This window comes from Pieris napi, chromosome 24 (assembly GCF_905475465.1).
Source record: "Pieris napi chromosome 24, ilPieNapi1.2, whole genome shotgun sequence".
NCBI lineage: Eukaryota > Metazoa > Arthropoda > Insecta > Lepidoptera > Pieridae > Pieris > Pieris napi.
The window spans coordinates 3,778,307-3,803,949 of NC_062257.1; the positions used below are offsets into that span (position 1 = coordinate 3,778,307).

Consider the following 25,643-nt stretch of genomic DNA (forward strand, 5'->3'; position numbering starts at 1 on the left):
CAAAAAGTACGAATTATAAAAATCTTATACTTGACGCTGGCTAATGCTCAAACCATGCCAGAGCAAAAAAAAAAATATTAATAGATTTTTTTTTAAATTTCTTCAAAAGCACGTTATAAAATAAATTCTCCATCGTATTGCGAAGTTATTGAATGAGTGTCATAACAATTTTTTTTATATTTATAGAAAAAAACAACCCTTACTCGTAACGACCAATCAGGAGTCAGAGCGCGTGCGCAGGTTGGTAACGGGTTGCATTGCGTGCACATTCCTAATGTCAGTGCCATTTATTGCCCGATGACACAGTTTAAAATGCGTCGAATGTATACTAGTACTATAGTCGAATTTTGACGTGATAACGTCTTTAAAATCGTTTTAGTCGGGTGACATGTTCAGAAACTTGTGTCACACCAAAACCTCACGAGCGCGATCGCAGGTATAACGAGAGAGAGACGGACCGATCTCCCGTCTCATCTCGAGCGCTGCCAGTCATTCCGTGAAACTTGTCACGCGGAATCCTCACGAGCGGAGGCTGGCATATATGTTTGTATAAATGTATAAAAGTATGTTTGTATGAATGTATGTATGAAGAAAAATGTATATCATAGTCGAATAAGTAAACTTGTCATTTTACACCCGAAATTTATCATCAAAAGTGTGAATAAAACGATAGATGTAATTTAAAATTTGAAAAAATTGTTATCTTCATTAATTCCTTACTTCCCAAAAACTTATATCACCAATAAGACGTTATCACGTAAACATCTCGATCGTAAACCAATTTACAAACAACCAATATTTTTTTAATTAGACGAAGTCAACTGACGTTTACGGTGTTGTCAGTTTTTAATAAAATAAAAATAGTGTTGTGACAAAGTAAAAACCCCTGAATTAATGATCGGTGATGGCACTAGTCGCCGCGCCGCGCTTTGTAATAGGACGTCAAAAAACTGATTGTACTTACATAGTACTAGTACCTAACTTATATCAGAGCACTTTTATACAATTTTGAAATATAAATAATATTCTTTTATTGTTTGACTATTCACACTCATTGTTCGTTCATCTGATTGAACATGAACTGAACGCATCACTATTACTTTAAATATGGCAACATTATTTTACAAAGTGCCATTAGCTACTGTCAGTTGGCTTCGTCTAATTAAAACTACGACTATAGCTGCCCTCGCGAACTTCGTTTCTTCTTAATGTGATTTTACTTAGCCTACCTCTTTGGTACATACAAACATGGAACATTTTGCTGTGATACTCCAGAGACTGTTTTCTGGAATGAAAACTTTTTAGGTTTTTCTGTGAGTTTTTCTCTATGTAAACCTCTGAGTTCAAGTGGAGAAATAAGAGAGGCTGATGATGATTTCCAAAATTAAAAACCAAATGTCCAGCCGTGCGAAGATATGCCGTATATGATAAACTAGTAGACTCGGCCAAGCGTTGCTGTGGCTAAGATTTTTGTTATATTACATAGTAGTAAACTATTCAAGAGAAACGGCAGGAGAACACCAATCCACCATGCTTTTTGGTGGTTATGCCATTAAACTGTAGCTTATGTGAAACGTTGGTATTTATCAAAATATTATTTTGTTAGGTATTGATCCTCAAAAGGATCAATACCTAGGTACGAATAAAGAGCCTTTTCTAGCGGTGGTATTTCAATAAAAAAAATCAATAAAAGGACGCTTATTGTGACGTAACTATAAAAGATAGAGACATGCTGTGGTGACATTTTTTCTAGATAGTGATGTGTCCTGAAAAATTGTAATATATCATTTTGTTCTATCATTAATAGTTTCCGCAGCGCACGCGATTGAAGGAAGTTTTTTGTTTATTTTTTTACACCTTGGGTTAGATTATTCAAGTTTTAGTAAGCATCCCTAATTTTTTGAAAATGAAACATAGCCTATGTCACTCGGGAATAGTGTAGCTTGCCACCGGTGAAAGAATTTTTGAAATCGGTCCAGTAGTTTCGGAGCCTATTCATTTCAAACAAACAAAAAATCAAATCTTTCCTCTTTATAATGTTAGTATAGATATAGATAAATTAATTGATAAATTGTAATGTTATTTGCGCAAAAATATTATGAAAACGATTAACGTGCTTCCGTTAAGCAGATTAATTGCGTAATCTATGATTGATTTGTTCCGTTAAAAGTATAAAATTGTGTTACGATTATTACAAAACTATGTTATACGGTTTAAGATTTTGTAAAGCTTTCATTTTTATTGGACTCAATCGAGATTCTAATTTAAGTTTTAATTAGCCTGTCGCACATTTATTAATAATTTTATTCATTGAGTTAGTAGAAATAATTGCTTGACTTATAATTACAATTTAGTAGTGATAAGTTAAGGTTTTGTGAAAATGTTACCAGTTTTCAAATTTATTCCTTGTAAATATACAATACCTTTTTATAATATTAGTTATCTATGGCATTTTTCGTATTTTTTCTAACATACAAGTATATATAATAATAATTTATTTGCAAGAATATGGTACAAATTATTATGGTGTTACATGGCGTGCAAATTTGTCTTAAAATGAATTTTATATGAAAGTTACATACATTATGGTTCTGAAATTGACGACTCATTGGTCTAGTGGTTAGTACCCCTGACTGCGAATCCATGAGTCCCGGGTTCGATCCCCGGCTGAGACGAACATCGATGTGATGAGCATTTGGTGTTATGCTTAGGTCTTGGGTGTTTAAATATGTATTTATATATCTATCTAAATATGAATAACACTTCAAGATTAGTTTGCCACTGAAGTTTCACTTCTGACATGTGTACTTTGTACACACACACTTTTTTTTCATTAGTGCATATTGAACTTACGATCTCAGGGATGAGAGCTGCTGCAGCCACTAGGCCAACACACATAAGAACGAGTTTTACGAAAACGAACGTGTAAGTAATTAATGTTATTATAATCCTATGATTTTTCGGCAATAAGATTTATTTTTACCAAAAAGAAAACAGTTCAAATATCGTTTAGTTTAAAATGAAGCTTATTACAAAGTAATAAAATTCAATTTACGATAATTCCGAGTGATACGAAGCAAAACAAAGGAGCGATCAATCATTAGAAAATAACGAAAGCTTCTACCATAAAATTAAGAATCTTTTATAACATAATATCATATAATGACTCTCAGCTAATTAAAGAAAGAAAATATGTGTATTTTTTATTAAACTGCGTATTTATTTGAAAGAAATTCTTTGCTTATAATGTTTTTTCTTTAGAAAAGAGATTGCAAGGTCAAATTTATTAATAAGTTTAATAATTTATACAAAAAATGAGAGGAAATACTTACGTAAACGACTAATCAAATTTTAATGAATTTTTGTGTGTAAATAATATTTATAATAATTAACGTTGTATTATTCCATGAACGGGGAATTTTAGGACTATCAAGAAAACATATAAATCAAAAATCTTGACACATTTCTGTCTGTGACATCAATTTTTGTACAGTACAATTTTTTGACCGGGGCGACGGCTGAAATTTTTTTTTTATGGCTCTGGCACGATTTGTGCATTAGCCAGCGTCAAGTATATAGGATTTTTTTACAATTCGTGCTTGTCTTTAGACATTCGACCGTGTTCCTCAATGTACGGTTTAAGCACTCGACCGGTACCGCACAGCCATCCCAAAGGCCGAGAATAAATTTAAATTAAATTAAAACTTGCCCTCGAACCAGGAATCGAACCCGGTACCCCTCACCAAGCTGCCACTTAATAAGACCGCTAGGCTATGAGGCCCCCTATTAATACTTAACATAATTTTGCATATCGATATGCACCTCTACAATTCTTACACACATCACTACTCCTCTCGATAAGACCTGTAAGTGCGAGCGAGACAGACAGATAAATATGATTTATGACCCGAAGCGTGCGTCGACTTTTTAGTAACATTTAAATCACAAATGTTAAATACTTGGTTAAACTTGTACGCGTTGTGTAAGTGACAGTTAACTTGGAGCGTAGCTAATTAGTAAGGACTTTGAATGCGTTGATTTAACGGTAATGTTAAATATATGTAAACATTATAGGGTTTTAACTACGATGCGTTTAACCGTCCTAAATATATCCAATTAACCGTTTCACTAAATTCATCAAAAAACCAAAAAGTACGAATTATAAAAATCTTATACTTGACGCTGGCTAATGCTCAAACCATGCCAGAGCAAAAAAAAAAATATTAATAGATTTTTTTTTAAATTTCTTCAAAAGCACGTTATAAAATAAATTCTCCATCGTATTGCGAAGTTATTGAATGAGTGTCATAACAATTTTTTTTATATTTATAGAAAAAAACAACCCTTACTCGTAACGACCAATCAGGAGTCAGAGCGCGTGCGCAGGTTGGTAACGGGTTGCATTGCGTGCACATTCCTAATGTCAGTGCCATTTATTGCCCGATGACACAGTTTAAAATGCGTCGAATGTATACTAGTACTATAGTCGAATTTTGACGTGATAACGTCTTTAAAATCGTTTTAGTCGGGTGACATGTTCAGAAACTTGTGTCACACCAAAACCTCACGAGCGCGATCGCAGGTATAACGAGAGAGAGACGGACCGATCTCCCGTCTCATCTCGAGCGCTGCCAGTCATTCCGTGAAACTTGTCACGCGGAATCCTCACGAGCGGAGGCTGGCATATATGTTTGTATAAATGTATAAAAGTATGTTTGTATGAATGTATGTATGAAGAAAAATGTATATCATAGTCGAATAAGTAAACTTGTCATTTTACACCCGAAATTTATCATCAAAAGTGTGAATAAAACGATAGATGTAATTTAAAATTTGAAAAAATTGTTATCTTCATTAATTCCTTACTTCCCAAAAACTTATATCACCAATAAGACGTTATCACGTAAACATCTCGATCGTAAACCAATTTACAAACAACCAATATTTTTTTAATTAGACGAAGTCAACTGACGTTTACGGTGTTGTCAGTTTTTAATAAAATAAAAATAGTGTTGTGACAAAGTAAAAACCCCTGAATTAATGATCGGTGATGGCACTAGTCGCCGCGCCGCGCTTTGTAATAGGACGTCAAAAAACTGATTGTACTTACATAGTACTAGTACCTAACTTATATCAGAGCACTTTTATACAATTTTGAAATATAAATAATATTCTTTTATTGTTTGACTATTCACACTCATTGTTCGTTCATCTGATTGAACATGAACTGAACGCATCACTATTACTTTAAATATGGCAACATTATTTTACAAAGTGCCATTAGCTACTGTCAGTTGGCTTCGTCTAATTAAAACTACGACTATAGCTGCCCTCGCGAACTTCGTTTCTTCTTAATGTGATTTTACTTAGCCTACCTCTTTGGTACATACAAACATGGAACATTTTGCTGTGATACTCCAGAGACTGTTTTCTGGAATGAAAACTTTTTAGGTTTTTCTGTGAGTTTTTCTCTATGTAAACCTCTGAGTTCAAGTGGAGAAATAAGAGAGGCTGATGATGATTTCCAAAATTAAAAACCAAATGTCCAGCCGTGCGAAGATATGCCGTATATGATAAACTAGTAGACTCGGCCAAGCGTTGCTGTGGCTAAGATTTTTGTTATATTACATAGTAGTAAACTATTCAAGAGAAACGGCAGGAGAACACCAATCCACCATGCTTTTTGGTGGTTATGCCATTAAACTGTAGCTTATGTGAAACGTTGGTATTTATCAAAATATTATTTTGTTAGGTATTGATCCTCAAAAGGATCAATACCTAGGTACGAATAAAGAGCCTTTTCTAGCGGTGGTATTTCAATAAAAAAAATCAATAAAAGGACGCTTATTGTGACGTAACTATAAAAGATAGAGACATGCTGTGGTGACATTTTTTCTAGATAGTGATGTGTCCTGAAAAATTGTAATATATCATTTTGTTCTATCATTAATAGTTTCCGCAGCGCACGCGATTGAAGGAAGTTTTTTGTTTATTTTTTTACACCTTGGGTTAGATTATTCAAGTTTTAGTAAGCATCCCTAATTTTTTGAAAATGAAACATAGCCTATGTCACTCGGGAATAGTGTAGCTTGCCACCGGTGAAAGAATTTTTGAAATCGGTCCAGTAGTTTCGGAGCCTATTCATTTCAAACAAACAAAAAATCAAATCTTTCCTCTTTATAATGTTAGTATAGATATAGATAAATTAATTGATAAATTGTAATGTTATTTGCGCAAAAATATTATGAAAACGATTAACGTGCTTCCGTTAAGCAGATTAATTGCGTAATCTATGATTGATTTGTTCCGTTAAAAGTATAAAATTGTGTTACGATTATTACAAAACTATGTTATACGGTTTAAGATTTTGTAAAGCTTTCATTTTTATTGGACTCAATCGAGATTCTAATTTAAGTTTTAATTAGCCTGTCGCACATTTATTAATAATTTTATTCATTGAGTTAGTAGAAATAATTGCTTGACTTATAATTACAATTTAGTAGTGATAAGTTAAGGTTTTGTGAAAATGTTACCAGTTTTCAAATTTATTCCTTGTAAATATACAATACCTTTTTATAATATTAGTTATCTATGGCATTTTTCGTATTTTTTCTAACATACAAGTATATATAATAATAATTTATTTGCAAGAATATGGTACAAATTATTATGGTGTTACATGGCGTGCAAATTTGTCTTAAAATGAATTTTATATGAAAGTTACATACATTATGGTTCTGAAATTGACGACTCATTGGTCTAGTGGTTAGTACCCCTGACTGCGAATCCATGAGTCCCGGGTTCGATCCCCGGCTGAGACGAACATCGATGTGATGAGCATTTGGTGTTATGCTTAGGTCTTGGGTGTTTAAATATGTATTTATATATCTATCTATCTATAATATGAATCCGTTGCCTAGTACCCATAACACAAGCTTCACCAGCTTAGCATGGGACTAGGTCAATTGGTGTGAATTGTCTTAAAAAAATAGTGTTATAACTCGCTAAAAAGCAATCTCTTCTAAGCAATATGTTCAGGAAGTGGGAGTACAAATCCATCTTAATTAGACTATTATTTTTATAGAAGACATTGAAAAGAACCTATATTTAAACCAATCCGAGCTATGATGGTTAATCTATATGTACATATTATAAAAATGAAACCCGTTTTCCGTTGTCACGACATAACATGAAAACGGCTTGACCGATTTGTCTGATTCTTTTTTTATAATATTCCTTGAAGTACGAGAGAAAAATTTAAAAAAATGAGTAAAAAAGTCTAAAAACAACACTTTTCTATATTCCCATACAAAATATTCGTAATAATATTTAAAGGCAATTTGAACTTTAATACCATATCATAAAGTTCAAGTGTTAGTGGAAGTAGTTCCGGGAAGGTAAATTTTTATTTTTTGACATAATGTATTTGTTGTATTATCAACTTTCTTTTTTTTATCTTACTAGCTAGACCGGTGTCCCGAATAGCAGAATAAGTATTAAAAATAAAGAATCGACTGTTAGGCGGTACGATGTTCGCCAGGCCAGCTAGTATACAATAAATATAATATTTATATAACATATTAAATAATACTATCGTAATAACGTTGCACAGTACTATCCGGTTTCTTGCTTCACATTAGTTTTTCCTGGTAGTCGCAGGAAAACTGTTTATGGAAGGTCTAGTTTTCCTATTTGTTTATAGGCATTGCTTTCTATGATAGTTTGAAAGTTATAAAGGTAATATCTTAATGTGAAATTATACCCTATGTGATCAATTGGTTACAATACCTAATCTAGTGGCGCTACAACATATAGGCCGCAGATTGCACCTGTTCAGGTAATCAGCCTTCGAAATCCGGTCTTAGACTGATTAACTACTTGAACTAAAAATGATTAAAGAAATGGATGCAATCTCAGGCCACGATATAGAGTTGTAATGCCAATGGATCATTATGATAACAATTAACATCATCTTGAATCATCATCATCTCAATTGAATTCCTTATTCCTTTTAAAATAATATAACTACCGTTTCATTTATCGATATAGGTTAATAAACCATCGACTAATCCCGACGCGGTGACAAGTTTTGGATTTTTAAAATTAATATTATGAAAAATATCAATCTATAAAATTCTCTCTCTATATTTGCTGCAGATCCGAATCATTTGACACCGACCAACTTGATCGATCCACGGATGAAGGAGCTTTGAGCATACACAAAAATAGCATGCAGAATAACTTCCTCTAGATTCTGTGAAGTTTTTTTAACAGCGTTAATCGAAGACGAATTAATAGTCATAGTACAATCGATTAATTTTTATGAATAAGAATCAAATTAAAAATAGCCTTTTTATGTCTTTTTAAAAAGCCATTCCAAGTTTCCTAAACGTGATTTAGGGGCCTTCAGAAGAGCGGCAATGCACTTGCAAACCAGGTGTTGCGGTTGGCGAAAAACTTCCTTTAAGTCACCAACGCCTGCTATTTTACCTTCTGTCCCATAAAAGAAGTAAACGATTTTAACGATTTTATTTTTATGTTCTGCATATTATTTCGGCATTAATTCGCTCAACTTTAACCGTTTTAAACTAGTATTTTATGAGGTTTTTGCAGTTACGATAGCCCAGATACAACGGCACTTCTTATCAGCAAGTCAGAGTTGTACCCATTGAATCCTTAAAAATAACTGTACGACTATTTATGTAGGCGTTTACATGTAATGTATATTAATTGGACCTAATTAAAACACTCGCTAAGAATATCTATAAAAGGATATTTCAAGGAAATTAATATAGTTACCTTTCCCTCGCAATATATTTATGAAAATATTATGTATGTATGCAAATATAGTGATAAGTTTACTAGAATAGAAATAATATTTACATACGCACAATGTTAATTCTCGGAACAAACGCAGGCTGCAATTCCCCCGTACTAGACTATTTAAAGTTAGCAATTCTTTTTTGGGAAAAGGGATACTCTTCTTTAATAAAATCCCAGAGGCTCTTTTTTTTTTACAAAATGTATTTTTAAGGTGTACCTTAAAGCAAGGAAAAAATAATGAAATTGAAAAATATAATCGTTATATAAACATTATTCACTTGGCATGTCAAAGTGTAAAATATTGTATGCAAAAGCACAAAACATGTCAGTAATGTAGAGAAAAAAAAATGTAAAGAGCTTACTACAAAGTTAACGATTTTCTAGTTGATCAAATAGCCTGGGACTAGTGCTAGACAGGCTACTTCTAATTAATTTGCGATATTTGTTTTAAAAAAAGTGTTGTTTGATGATTTGCTATTTTAAAAGAGTACCGAGAGTTTTATACGCCGGCTTTTTCTCTCGGCCTACATCCTCCTTCTTCTTTACCGATGAGTAGGAATGTATACCTATTCAAATTTAATGACGTGGAATAAGTGATGTTTATGTTTCATAATAAAAAAAATATGTTTTCTTTTGACAAACGCTCACCGACTATTAAACGACAGAATTAGAATACTCCCTGAATGCCATAGGCTATATTTCCGAAAATATCCAGCCCTGCGAAGCCGCAGGAATAAGGAAACATTCAAAAGTAGTTGCTGTTCCCATAATGTCAATTACTTGACCTCATTTCGGTATTCACTTTAGTAGATTAGCTATGGAGCCACAAAACGCAATAGAAGTTTCACTATTGTTCAACGCCAGTCGGCGGAAACAATTCTGTCAGATTGTTTGCATGTCGTACACAATGAATACTGGAATGTGAGAGAGATTAAAACGTCTACATTTATCTTAGAACACAACAACAAGCCATGGAAATCTTAAAAGGTTGAATAACAAATGTTTTCTCTGAAACCTTTTCCTAAACAAATGAATAAATGATGCTTGGTCGGATATTTCCTGCGAATGTATCTCTCTGCGTGAATTACTCGGAATTGCGCTATGGTGACAGATGACATTGACAGATGACAGTTGATTAAAATAACTACAGGAGATAAAGGAGCGTTCAAGTACGTCAGTATTACGTCACGCAATTTTTGACACCCCCCCCCCCCCATGTAACGCGTAACGTTTTTCTGTACCCAAGTATAGTAAAACGTTTTGTGACCACCTAGTGAATCTATACACCTAAAGTTACCATTATGTGGTGTAAAGTACTGGAAAGTCGAAAATAATATTAAAAATAACGCATAATTCAATCCCCGCCCCACATCGTAACGTTTTACAAAAGAAGCCCCCCCCCAAATGCGTTACGTTATACTTGAACGCTCCCTAATGTGAAGTATTGGTATATCTCATCCTACATAATGTCCTTACATATGTAATTATGGCTTTTAGTATAGACTATAGTGGAACAAAAAGTAGTTTTTTTTTAAATAGAATTTATAATTATCAAAGTATGTGCTACTATGGACTTTTGCCATCTTATAGGAAGTTCATTGATCCCTTTACTAAAAAAACAATCGGACCGGAATCAATAAAATCTTTGAAGGTAGTTTCGACTGCCCCATCAGAGTTGTATTAAATAAAGTATACAATCTCCTATATTTGAGGTCAAACTGGCTAGTAGGACAAAACGCCAATTTTATATGTAAGGACCTATATTATGTTCTCTTCTCTACGTTATTTCCCGCTAAGAAAGAAATAACCTACGTAAAAAAAATGAAATCGGTTTAGTAGTTTTTGAATTATTCGTTACAAACACATCTTTACTTTGTTTAATATAAGTACAGTTTAGAACGGTCGAACATTATTTATTGTATTTATAACTAATTTCCAAAGTTTTACTATAATATTCCTTTTACAAGTTTGAACACATAAGCTAAAGGTGTCTAAAAAATACTTTAAAACTTAAGTTAATTACGAAACTAAACTTGGTAAACTACCTACGTATGTAACATTATACAGTTATTTTTAACTAGAATCTGCCGCAATGCAGTTTAAACTTGTTCAAGCGTTGGAATAAAGGATAACCTATTTTATTCATGGACTAGTTGATTCCCGGGTTTGACTTTGAGATATTTATTTTTAGGAATTTTGTCTAGTGGTTAAGGCGATTCTCAAATCTGAGGTCGTGGCTTCGAAGTACCGTTTCGCACCACAACAATACATTTTTCAATACACAGTTACTGTTTACTTGTAGGAAAATATTGTTAGGAAACCGGCATAAATTTAGAGCAAGGCAATTTGTGTATAAAACAATGTTTATTCTATATTCTACATAAATAGAACCGATTAGGTACTGACGGAATAGGTCGGTTGAAAAGAAAATATTTAAAAAGCTAATCGTATCGTATACCTTCTGATTATAACTCAAATTACCAGCAAATAGATATATGTATTTAATGAAACTAAAAAATGTTTATAAAGTTTTAAAAACTCTAGTATATTTTATTTAATAATGTATTTGTTATTCTTCCGTTATATTATATATTTATTTATATTATATATGTATATATTATGATGATCAATGAATCTTAGAACTTACAATTATTATAAATATGTAATTTGTTTTTGTTTTATTTTTTTGTATAAATAGGTAAAATTGTTAACTGTGCTTAATGTTTATGTTTGAATGTGTGTTCCGTTTTAGGCTTCTGTGTATATTGTAATTAATTGGATATTGATTAGTGAGTAGCGAAGTAAGTGAAAACTTATTTAGCGGCGTTGTACACTTTTTTTGGAATGGGTAAAAAATGTTAAACTCGTGTCAGGACACGTGACCTGATCGAAAATTCGTAAGACGGCTGGAGAGTAGACAGTTGGTTTTATTATTTTCTATTTGATAACACGTGATCATAACGTCTAGTATCGGAAGCTAAGGAATACTTCGCCAGACATATACATATGTTAAAGTATGCTGATGTCACCGAGTCACGATTCTCACGGGTATCCCCAATCAACTGCGCCATGGGAAGCTCTACTGAACAAAGTGGAGAGATATCATTAGCATGGCAGGTGCCTTACCTTAGTGACCTTCGGAAATAAAGAATCCGATTGAGAAAATGTGTCTATAATATTTATTAATATACTTGTAAACTTTTCATTAGTAAGTTGCTAGTGTTATATAAGTTTTTGGGAATGTAAATTTGATCTATTCGTTCTCGTTACTTGATATTTGTAATGGAAAACCTTCGATATCTTTCTCACGATTATTAGAGCTGAACATTGTCACTTGTATACAATTTATACTCAAGGAATGATAAACGTCGAGTCATTTTTTTATCACTTGCGTATGCGCAGAAGCAGTTTTTAGGGTCAATTTCTTTATCTACTTAGTTAATTAATTATGCACTTCTTTTACTTAACCCTCTATAGGTGTTTCTTTTTTATTGTTCCATATTAAGATTGCCTGGAAGAAAACGCTTGTTAGCGATAAGGCCGCTCGTTGCCTATAACTTATGTTACCAGCTTTTTTTTGTTTTTTTATATGTATGATTTTGTATATTATGGTAACGAAGTAAATAAATAAATACTACGTTATGATTATATTTAACTAGCGACCTATCACGGCTAGAAAGCTCAGTGCAAATTTTATATTTTTAAATTTTTTGTTCGTCAAAATTGTACAAAAATTATCTATCTATATATATAAAAATGAAACCCGTTTTCCGTTGTCACGACATAACATGAAAACGGCTTGACCGATTTGTCTGATTCTTTTTTTGTAATATTCCTTGAAGTACGAGGATGGTTCCCACGGAGAGAAAAATTAAATAAAATTAGTGAAAAAGTCTAAAAACAACACTTTTCTATATTCCCGTACAAAATATTCGTAATAATACTTAAAAGTCAATTTGGCCTTTAATACCATAGCATAAAGATCAAGTGTTAGTGGAGGGGTTCCGAGAAGGTAATTTTTTTTTTGACATAATGTATTTGGTGTCTTATCAACTTTCTTTTTTTTATCTTACTAGCTATACCAGTGGCCCGAATAGCAGAATAAGTATTTTAAACAAATAAAGAATCGACTGTTAGGCGGTACGATGTTCGCCAGGCCAGCTAGTAGTATGTAAATGTATATATGGTATGGTATATATTTATACAACAATAAAGCATATAAATAAAATGTTTTCTACGATTCCCTTTGGTAAATGAACACTTTCCATTAGGCACCGATTCACACGTTTGTGATACGTAAGCAAGTTACACAGCTTTAAATTACGTGAAAAGAAAGTACCAGTTTTCACATGACATGCTCAAATATTTAACTTGTTAATTTGTTAAGATCTCTATCGTAGATCAACTCACTGAGGCAGACTCAACTCACGTACGCTGAAACAGTAGTAGTTTCCCAGTTTGGGAAAAGAAGCGTTGGCAGACCACGGCGATGATGGGCTGCATCACACCAAAAAATGTTCAGGGAACATTGGAAGAAAATAGAAGAGGCCCACAGATGGGACTTACTTTTAAAATTTAATATGTAATCGATGTCAAGACAATTATTATATTTATAAAATACTAGCTGACCCGGCAAATGATGTTTTGTCATGTATATTTAGGAAACATTTCTTTAATTCAATAAAAATAACTACAATAATAATAAATAGGGGTTGATTGTAGAGGGGTTAAAATTAAGGGTTGTATGTATTTTTGTGTGTTGTATCACAAAAAAATCAAAATGTTTGTCTAAAAAATAAAAATATTTTTCTTGGGGTGAACACCCCTAATCACTTAGGGGGTTGAAAGATAGATAGTAGCCGATTCTCAGACTCACTGAATATGATATCGATGGAACCGTTTCTGAGGAGTATGGGAACGAACATTGTGACACGAGAGTGTGAAACGTATTTTATATACATATAAAGAGATAGTTGGGGAATTTTATCAGAAAGTAATTTCTTCAACATTGTATAGCGATTTAGAAGCAGGCATTTCATTGGTAGGTACAACTTGGAAATGAAGAGCTAATATTAAAAAATAATGGAAGCAGCTGGAAGAGGCTAATGTGTCACACTGATCAGCAAAACCGGCACATCTGATGTATTAGAGTAAGGTAATGTAACTATAACAAATGTTTATATATACTACTAGCTGGCCTGGCGAACATCGTACCGCCTAACAGTCGATTCTATTTTTATTTTAAATACTTATTCTGCTATTCGGGACACCGGTCTAGCTAGTAAGATAAAAAAAAGTTGATAAGACAACAAATACATTATGTCAAAAAATAAAAATTTACCTTCCCGGAACCCCTCCACTTAAACTTTATGGTATGGTATTAAAGTTCAAATTGACTTTTAAGTATTATTACGAATCTTTTGTATGGGAATATAGAAAAGTGTTGTTTTTAGACTTTTTCACTCGATTTTTTTAATGTTTCTCTCCGTAAGAACCATCCTCGTACTTCAAGGAATATTATAAAAAAAAGAATTGGCCAAATTGGTCCAGGCGTTGTTGAGTTATGCGCTTACCAACACATTTTGCGATTCATTTTTATATTATAGATACTGGGTATCAGTAATAAAGGCTTACTAATAATTTATTGGTTAGGGATAATTGAATGCATAGATCTCTGTCCCTCAAACAGGAAGTGTGACTTGGGCAAACAAAAATTAAAATAATAGTGACGCGTTAATAAGTATTGCGATACCACACCGACAATCCAACATATTTGTAAACATCTTAACTTTAATAATCATTAAGACTTGATCGATTACAATTACATAATTGATGTAATTACTCAATTTAATACGAGTATGTAATAAGTCTTTAAGTAATTTGGTTTTGTTAACTTCATACAATAGATTGCTAACTAAATTAATGTCAAATCAGTAATGACCAGCGAAAGAAAGCCCTTTTTTGATATCCGAGGTGGAAATGCATTTGCGTATCCCCTAAGGGGTATGTGGGACTCGACACACGACAAAATCTCTGCTATTCAGAGACTGGGTGAGCAATACCCACTAAAACCACCTCGAGTAGTTCCGACAAAGCCGCGTTACAGAGGCTCCGGGGTCGCTGTCGCATTCTACCGGAACAAAAAAGGAATGTTGAATTACTGACCACTGTAATTACCATCCTCGGCCTAGAACGTATTACTACGTTCTAAACCTACACAGTCTCCTTTCTTAGGTAGCATACTCACTGCTTGCCTTAGAAATTCAACCGTGCCCTCCATGTACGGTTTAAGCACTCGCCCGGTACCGCACAACCCTCCCAAAGGCCGAGAACAAATTTAAATCAAATTAAAACTTGCCCTCGAACCGGGAATCGAACCCGGTACCCCTCACCTAGCTGCCACTTAATAAGACCGCTAGGCTATGAGGCCCTTAGCGAAAGAAAACTCTGCTATTTATAAATATCTGCGGGAAGACTCGAGACTATTAGGGGATTACTGTACTGCTACTGTTGTCTTGAAGAATCTTATGACACCCTACATAGAAGCTACTTGCTGGAGATCTGAGAGATGTTTAGCTAATAAAGTCTAGTAGGGGGATCGTGAATTTGTGCGGCTTTTGGTCTATTACAGGGAAGTCCCCCGTAATATCACACACGGAATTCCCCGATCCGTTCGATAGTCGCACTTGAGTTGATTGATCTCATTCCAACATTGAGATTGGCTTTTTAAAATCTTAATATATATAAATTACGTGTCACGTTGATGTCCGCTATGGACTCCTAAACTACTGAACCGATTTCAATCAAATTTGCACACGGTTTGATCTAACTTAAAAGATAGGATAGCTCACATCTCAATTTATACCCGCAATATTATTTTATTGCAAATTATTTGATAGTCACAATTCTAACAGATTGCGCTGTGTTGGAAGTACCAATGTTTCACATAAGCTACAATTTAATGGCATTACCACCAAAAAGCATGGTGGTCCCCATTACTGGTGTTCTGCTACCGTTTCCCTTGAATAGTTTACTACTGTGTAATATAACAAAAACCTTAGCCACAGCAATGCTTGGTCGGTCTGCTAGTTTTTAATTAAAAATATCGCCTATTGTTTTCAGTGGGGACTGGGGGCCCTTTGTATCCACGGGGGCCTGGGCTGCAGCCCAAAAAGCCCTTACATCCGCCCCTGTTGCTCCGGGTAATAAGTACTACTTTCGTATCTAAGTCAGTTAGTATTAGATGACCCCACATTGCGCATTTAAAGCTGCAATTCAAATGTAAATACTCAGATAAAGAACCAGTTACAACCAACGGTCCCGGACTATCAACAATTTCAAATTAAAGATGTGATATTACATATACATATGTTAAAAATTTATCTAACTACTAGCTGGCCTTGCGAACATCGTACCGCCTAACAGTCGATTCTTTATTTTTTTTAAATACTTATTCTGCTATTCGGGACACCGGTCTAGCTAAGATAAAAAAAAAGTTGATAATACAACAAATACATTATGTCAAATAATAAAAAAAATTCTCCGTAAGAACCATCTTCGTACTTCAAGGTATATTATAAAAAAAATCAGACAAATCGGTCAAACCGTTTTCATGTTATGTCGTGACAACGGAAAACGGGTTTCATTTTTATATATATAGATGACACCAATTATGAGTATATTGATTTTTTCCACCTCACCAAAGAAGATGTGAGAAAGTATTTGAAGAGGCGGGAAGACTCTGATTTTGTTTAAGCAGTCATTTGAAATATTGAGTATAATTTGTTGATTTAAATGTTAAATTTCAGTTTCCTTTATATAGTTTTGTCTATTGTACTTATTTGTTTTCTGTTTCGTATATATTGTTTATCTATGTAATCTTTTGGCTTTGTATATTGTCTAAGTGTTTTGTTTTATATGTATATTAGCTGTAAGATTACTTATCTAATATATAAAATTCTCGTGTCGCGGTGTTTGTAGTTAAACTTCTCCGAAACGGCTTGACCGATTCTCATGAAATTTTGTGTGCATATTGGGTATGTCTGAGAATCGGACAACATCTATTTTTCATCCCCCTAAATGTTAAGGGTAGTCCACCCCTAAATTATTATTTTTTTAATTTTTTATGATACAAAATTAAAAAATACATACAACCCCTAATTTTCACCCCTCTACGATCAACCCCTATTTTTTATTATAAATTATATACATGGCAAAACGACGTTTGCCGGATCAGCTAGTAATTAAATAAATAAAGATAAGATTATTATGCATTGATTTGTTGTACGATAGATTTTGTAATTCGACTTTCCGCATTTATACCTGGAAGATATATGTTGAAACTAGTTGATATTTGAATTAGATGATAATAGTCATCATAAAAGTAGGATAAGAAAACTGACCTACGCCTAAACATAAAAAATACTAATAAAATTAAAAAAAAAGAAAAAGTTTTCTTGGAATATATTATGTTATATATATACACTTGTACTAACTTATTAGGTATTTTTATAACTAAAGGGTGAACCGGTCTATAGAAAAGAGTTCAACGCACGGTTTGTCAATGTCCAATGAATCGAAACATTGAAGGACTTGTATTGAAACTAGTTCATCATAATACATCACGAATTTCAATGACATAAAAACAAAATGTATTTATAATCCAATCCAACTATACAACTATCCTATCCATTGGTTATAACAGTTATTACCAAAGGGACGGTTTTGTTAAAAAAAATAGTGGTTGTACCTCTTTAGGTCTGGGCCTCAGATTTCTGAATCTATTTGATCATTTTTAAATCTAATGGGCAAGTAGGTGATCAGCCTCCAGTGACACGCCGTCGACTTTATGGGTCTAAGACATGTCGGTATCCTCACGATGTTTTCCTTCACCTTTCGAGCGAATGTTAAATGCGCACATAGAAAGAAAGTCCATTGGTGCACAGCCGGGGATCGAACATACGACCTCAGGGTTGTGAGTCGCACGCTGAAGTCACTAGGCCAAAACAACGGTTGTGTTAACAATTATAAAAACATTAGAAAAGTAATATGTTAAATATTTATAACTTACATAATGGTAACAAGCAACGAATCTAAAACAGGGCTTAGGAATTCGAACTGCGAACTTATAAAATGTCTATTGTTTCTGAGACAGTAGTAATTAGTAGCAAGCATGTCCAACGGTTTTGTTAAGGGCCTGGTGCCCTTATTTCTGCCCCTAGTGACCGTTAATAAGATTCGTTTCCGTAAATAGCTGATTGGCGTTCTTTCTGATTACTTATAAAGGACTTTAATAACTTATTTAAATGTATTAATAATTTGAGATAATAAACTAAGTTTATATGTTCAACACTTCATTCACGATAAAGCTAAAACCTCATCCTCATCAGAGAACACCAAACTTGGTATAAGTTCTGTGTTCAGAAATCAGTTGTTTGTATTGTCCTTTTCAAATTGAATTTAATAAACTAAATGGTAACTCATGACAAATCTAATGAGCAATGTTTATTAAGTTATATTATTATTAATTATGTTATTAATAATAAACATTGTTTAACTATCTAATATATAAAATTCTCGTGTCACAATGTTCGTTCCCATACTCCTCCGAAACAGCCCGACCGATTCTTATGAAATTTTTATGCATATTCAGTAAGTCTGAGAATCGGACAACTATTTTTCATCCCCCTAAATGTTATGGGTGGTCCCACCCCAAACTTTTTGTTTTTATTTTTTTATGATTCAGCAAAAAATTGTCACCCCTCTACGATCAACCCCTATTTTTTAATATAGTAGATAGTTATTTTTATTGAATTAAAAAAATGTTTCCTAGAAATAATATGGCAAAACGAGGTTTGCCGGGACAGCTAGTATATTATAGATATGACTCGGGCAAACATTTTTTTTAGATTATTGATTTATTTTATTTCTTCTTTAAGCTTGGATGCAAGATTTTTATTTAATATCGCACGTATTAAAACTATTTGCAGAGGTTTAAGTTGAGAATCACATGCTTAATTTACTGATAACAATAGTAAATTATATTGATTTCAATACCAAAAAGAGAATGAAATTTCGAAGCTATAAAACACAAATTTTGTCATTGAAGTGTCGTAAAACACTTGAACAAGCTTCTGCATTAATCTTTAGAAACTGATCTACTGTAAAACTTATTGGACTTTCTTTATTACGTAAATCAATAATTAAAATTTCTCCGATATGTGTATTTACATAAGCTAATGTGATATTTATCTTAGGAATTAATACCACTTTAAGAATATATTGTGACAGTATTTGGTTTTAATTAACTATTTAATAGTTATAAAACGCTGTTCGTTAACTATGAATCTTTAGAGAGAGATTTAAACATTTACGCATAGCTAAGTAATAACAAGTAGTTTTAAAGATATTCAAAAATAGAATCTATAATCTACGTTCGGTGGTTCATGACACGATGTTTTCAAATTTGGAACACGGAAACAAAAGCTATGCATGTAGGTAACTAGTCTATAGGTTTTAAGTGTGACGTGTCTCACCCACATAATGAATTCTAACACTTACTTCAAAATCCAAGACACACAACACACTACACAGTATCACACACACTTAATCACAATTCAAATGTTCTTATTCAAAAGATCACAGAGATTTTGCGTGCATTATATTCGTACATTTTGTACCAGAGGCTTAGCCTCCACTGCGGTTTAAATGTGAATGCGCAAGCGACCTGTCCGCGCCCACGCGTGACGTCACACAGGTATTCAAAATGGCGTCGGGAATCCGAGAACCTACAGTGTGCCAGTCCGCAGTCGATAAAGTTAGCTAGCATTACTTTAAGATTTTGCCACAAAAATTAATTTCGCTTTCGAATATAATAAAAAATATTGTAAATTTGATTAATCATATGACCAATGGCAGTTGCTTAGCAAAAAAATACTTATAAAACCTCATTATTATTTTAATTTGCTTAGCTCGCGGCTGCGCCTGACGGCTGGGATAGATTACCGTGCAGAGCGCAAATTGTATTTAATTTTTGTAATGAGTCCACTGCTTCTGGTAACCTGGTAAAATCTGGTTTGCACCGCAAATGGAGACCAAAATTGGTAACTGCAGCTAATACTTAGCTGAATCGATACTTAACCCTATGTTAAGAATGTATTGGATATTGACACATATGAGAGTCCTAGTTCTTCTGTTGTCACAATTTTTAGTATAATATACTAGCTGACCCGGCAAAAGTTGTTTTGCCATGTATATTATTTCTAGGATTTTTTTTTAGTTCAATAAAAATAACTATCTACTATAATTAAAATAGGGGTTGATCGTAGAGGGGTTAAAATTAGGGGTTGCATGTATTTTTATATGCTGTATCATAAAAAAATACTCTAAAAAATAAAAACAAGTTTTTTTGAGGTGGACACTTAGGGGTTTGAAAGATAAATAGTAGCCGGTTCTCAGACTTACTAAATATGCATAAAAAAATTCATAAGAATCGGTCGAGCCGTTTCGGAGGAGTATGGGAAGGAACATTGTGACACGAGAATTTTATATATTAGAAGATTACTATGACTAGAGGGAAAAAATTGCTTTTAAATATTTTTTATAAAATTTTAGGTAAGATCATAATTTACATGCTACATCGTTTATTGGTTTATGTATGGTCCCTGGGGGAGTTTGTAAAAAATAATGTATAAATAAACTGTTCACTTTTTTACACGCTTTATATTAGCTTCACCTGTATGTATGTATGTATGTAACCGACTCCTTCGGACTCGATTTTGACCCACTTTTAACGGACAGATTTAATTCAAACTTTGCGCACCTGTCAAAGATCGATGACAATGCAATAATCCGAAAAAATAAATGAAAAAAATTTAACTAAAAAATAAAAATCGCGCTCTGTATTCGTCTATCGAGCAACCCACGCTTTTTCACAATAATACCAGTATTTTTTGTTCATTACCATTTTCAGCCTAAATTAGGAATTATTTTTCACTTTTTAGTTTGATGTGCTTTAAAAGCGTGTTTTTTAGTTTTTTTAACTATTATTTATTATCATCCCGTGTTAAGATGTGAGAAGATATATTTAATGATTAATGCTATGTAATGTAACTGATGAAGATGCGTAATTCCGACGATTAAGGTAATAACCGCGCTTATAAGAAAGCCTGAGTAAGCAAAATATACAGCTTAGGCTCGTACATTTTCAATATAACAGCCTACTATATGTGGAATTTTTTTATATAGTTTTGGCAAGATTTGATAATAATATGTTTTTAAAATCCAATTAATACTTATATTCTTGTCGTGAAAATCAAAGCCAATATTTAATTGTCATTATCTATATATATAAAAAAATGAAACCCGTTTTCCGTTGTCACGACATAACATGAAAACGGCTCGACCGATTTGTCTGATTTTTTTTATAATATTCTTTGAAGTACGAGGATGGTTCTTACGGAGAGAAAAATTAAAAAAATTGAGTGAAAAAGTCTAAAAACAACACTTTTCTATATTCCCATACAAAATATTCGTAATAATACTTAAAAGTCAATTTGAACTTTAATACTATATCATAAAGTTCAAGTGTTAGTGGAGGGGTTCCGGGAAGGTAAATTTTTATTTTTTGACATAATGTATTTGTTGTCTTATCAACTTTCTTTTTTTTATCTTACTAGCTAGATTCGGTGTCCCGAATAGCAGAATAAGTATTTAAAAAAAATAAAGAATCGACCGTTAGGCGGTACGATGTTCGCCAGGCCAGCTAGTTTATTATATAATCTGATAAAAGCCATGAGGCTGATTGCAGATGGATTTAAAAAAAATCAAAGTTAAAGACAGAATGACTCTCGTATGTAAATTCTAATTAATTTTTGACATAAATGAGTCGTACTTAGCGTTAAGTCTCGACTCTGAATCTTACCACGAGACCCCAAAATCGGTGACACACATCGTTTTTATATTTTACCCCAACCTTCTAGATACCCCAGACATCATCCCATTTGTCCCTCCTTTCAGAAGAACGCGTTTTGCCCAGAACTCACCGATATCCAGATCGAGAATTTGGATAAACGGGCTAGGTCTGGATATCTTTACTTGCTCCTTTCACACTTTAAAATCAATTTTCCTTTAGTTTTATTATTTATGAATATATTTTTTCTTTTTGAGTTTGTTATGTTTGCCTATAAGTGCTTGTCAAATTAAATCTTGAATTTTATTTTTCTTATGTATCAATGAATGAATGTGCCGAGCGTTGGCAAGCTTTGTAAATCATCATTATTCATAATCATTATTATCATTATTCAGTCATGTATCGTATACCTTCAGATTATAACAGAAATTACCAGCAAATAGATATATTTAATGTATCTAAAAAATGCTTAAGAAATTATATAAAAAACTCAAGTATCCTTTATTAGATAGAATGGCTTTGTTATTCTTCATGAACTATGAATCTTAGAATTTATTATATATACATATATTCTTTATATTTTTTTTTGTATTTGTATAGGTGTAACTGTGCTTTGTGTGTGTTGAAATGTGTATTCAGTTTTTGGCTTGTGTATAGTGTAATTTTTTGAATATTGTATAGTACTCGTAAGTAGCTGTAGGAATACCGTTAAGCAAATAAATAAATAAATAAATTATATTTAAAGTTTGTTACCTAAATATGATTTTTAAGGGAATTTAATTTTTAGAAGTCCAAAATATATGCGCTAGCGTATGGGAGTAATCGCATTAGTGTTACGCGACGACAAGCCCCAGGCGGCAAAAATGTTACACTAAAAATCTTAATATTTGAAACTAGAATTTTATCACTTTTTACTTGGAAATTGTACATTTTTTACTTTTTACGGTAACGATAACATCCAAAGATGGACGAGATATATGTATATTTATACTAGACAAATTTAAGTATTAAAGAAAAGCTGTGTAAAAAGGCTTACTATAAAGTTAACGATTATCTAGTTGAGAAAAGGGCCTGGGACTAGTGCTAGACAGGCTGCTTCTAATTAATTTGCGATATTTGTTTTAAAATAAGTGTTGGTTGATAATTTGCTATTTTAATGTACCGGCCTACACCCTCTGTCTTCTTTGCCGATGAGTAGGGATGTCTACCGATTCAAATTTAATGACGTGGAATAAGTGATACCTGTATCTTATATTCTATACTAAACTTTTATTTTTATTTATTTATTCATTCTAGTAATATTATACAGAGGAATGTTTTATATTTTTGAAAGTTTTCCAAGAGAATAAGAAATGTTTATAACATACATAGATAACAATCACCGTGTATCCAAGTTCCAAATACTCCCACTAGGGGGCGCTACTCCATTTTTCATACAAATAATTTAGAAACAATAATAAAAAATATAGTATCGTTTAACAAACAGGAAATAATTGATATTTCGTTTGTAATCGATACGATTTAAAAATCTTTTACTAATATAAAGTTATAGCGAGTAACATGGGCTATAACAAAACTTATTACTTAAATATTAGATATGGCTTTTTTCATAAATTTTGTTGTTTTTAAAAATATGTGAGCGTGAGCAGTGTTGGCCTAGTGGCTTCAGCGTGCGACTCTCATACCTGAGGTCGTAGGTTCGATCCCCGGCTGTGCACCGATGGACTTTGTTTCTATGTGCGCATTTAGCATTTGCTCGAACGGTGAAGGAAAACATCGTGAGGAAACCGACATGTCTTAAACCCAAAAAGTCTATGGCGTGTGTCAGGCACTGCAGGCTCATCACCTACTTGCCTATTAGATTTAAAAATGATCATGAAACAGATTTAGAAATCTGAGGCCAAGACCTAAAGAGGTTGTGGCGCCACTGATTATTTTTTTACTTATATATTTAACTTCCTGAAATAGCCCTTGACATCAGTAGATTTCAATGGCCAAAGATTAAAAAGATTAGCGGAAAGACTCTTGCTAGCTCTTCTCGCTCTACGCCCTTGATTTGGGAAGCAGGGGGCTTACATGATGTTGGGTGAAACCGCCCACGGCCACACTCAATACCAGAACGCTCTTTTCTTTCTATATTTATTTTTTGAAGTTCATAAGTGTACATTGTGTTACCACGAATAAATGATTTTTGACTTGACTTTTTTTTTATGGCTCTGGCAAGATTTGTGCATTAGCCAGCGTCAAGTATAGGATTTTTTATAATTCGTGCTTGTCTTTAGAAATTCGACCGTGTCCTGTACGGTTTAGGCACTCGCCCGGTACCGCACAACCCTCCCAAAGGCCGAGAACAAATTTTAAATTAAATTAAAACTTATCCTCGAACCGGGAATCGAACCCGGTACCCCTCACCTAGCTGATACTTGACTTGACATAATATTTAATTCCTTAAACTTATTCCGTACTTACTCCCTCGGAGAAACACAACAAATACCCCGAACGGCCCGCTTCTGCAGCACAAATATAGCCCTAGGTATTACGCAAATCGTTTTTAGATACATTGAACAATGTATCCTACGCAATCCTAGTAATAAATTGCCTCACCTGGTACATGTTCGTTGTTAAATGTGACCCGTACGATATGCGGCCGGAGTACCGTCGGCGTGAATGCCGCATTGTATCGATTACCACCGAGAGACCTGACAGAGCTGGCCACTAAGGATCCATTACCGCCAGATACTTCAAGCTCCAGTTGACCAGGACCAGCGCCGCTTGCGTCTACTGCAATAAAGAGTTTTCTTAACTCAGTTCTTGCAGTATTTAAAAACGTACACAAAAACAATAAAATTGGTTTTCAATATTTAAGTTCCAGCCATAGCAAGTCAAATATGATTCCTAATTTAGGCTGAAAATGGTAATGAACAAAAAATACTGGTTTTATTGTGAAAAAGCGTTGGTTGCTCGATAGACGAAAAAATATGGCACACCATCGTATTGCTTTGTGGTCTTAAAAAAAATTTCATTGTTTTTCCGAGATAAACCTATGAAATTATTATATTGTCGCTGATTCTTTATAAGTGTACAAAGTTTGAATTAAATCTGTCCGTTTAAAGTGGGTCAAAATCGAGTCCGAAGGAGTCGGTTACATACATACATACATACATACAGGTGAAGCTAATATAAAGCGTGTAAAAAGTGTGTCAGACCTTAATGTTTGAGGAAGAGAAATAAATCAACTACAACCTTTTTAGGTCTAGGCCTCATTTGTTAATCAAATAGGCAAGTATGTGATCAGCCTTCTGTGCCTTACGCACGCATCCGACCTTTTGGGTCTAAGGCAAGCCGAACGTTAAATGCGCACATAGAAAGAAACTACATTGGTGCACAGCCGGGGATCGAACCTACGACCTCAGGGATGAGAGTCGCATGCTCAAGCCAGTAGGTCAACACTGCCCACTGTTTGAGTTATATAGGGAATTTAAAGTAGTTAATTTATTCATGTTCACCACATTATATATACTGCTATATCTACAGTATATGTTGCAAGCTATCTTTTTAAAATACGTGACAATTATGTTAAACATAAATGTTACACAGAAATGTATAATAAAAATGTACACTCCAAATTTTTTTGCTTATTGTTAAGATATATATAATATTTCTATGTGTGTATATGTCGTCGTTGGAAAAGGGTGTCGCTTTATCAGTTTTTTTTTTAATTTGGTTAAAAATTAGTACCTACTCTTGCGACCTCAAATGACACTAGCTACGGTTCTCATCCCGAACATGTAATATTATTTAAAAACTAAGTTTTTACATAAATTCATGTAGACGGCTCATTGGTCTAGTGGTTAGTACCCCTGACTGCGAATCAATGGGTCCCGGGTTCGATCCCCGGCTGAACAAACAT

The 25,643-nt window shown here is 33.4% G+C and overlaps 1 protein-coding gene across 2 annotated transcripts in view; it reads right to left on the reverse strand.

Annotated features, from left to right (window-relative positions):
- Window positions 1-25,643, reverse strand: part of LOC125061693 (filamin-A) — a 167,655-nt gene that overhangs the window by 70,439 nt on the left and 71,573 nt on the right. For both annotated transcript variants that reach the window (XM_047667242.1, XM_047667241.1), the window contains one exon: window positions 24,338-24,514. In XM_047667242.1, the coding sequence (XP_047523198.1) occupies window positions 24,338-24,514 (177 nt within the window). The remainder of the gene's footprint in view (window positions 1-24,337; window positions 24,515-25,643) is intronic.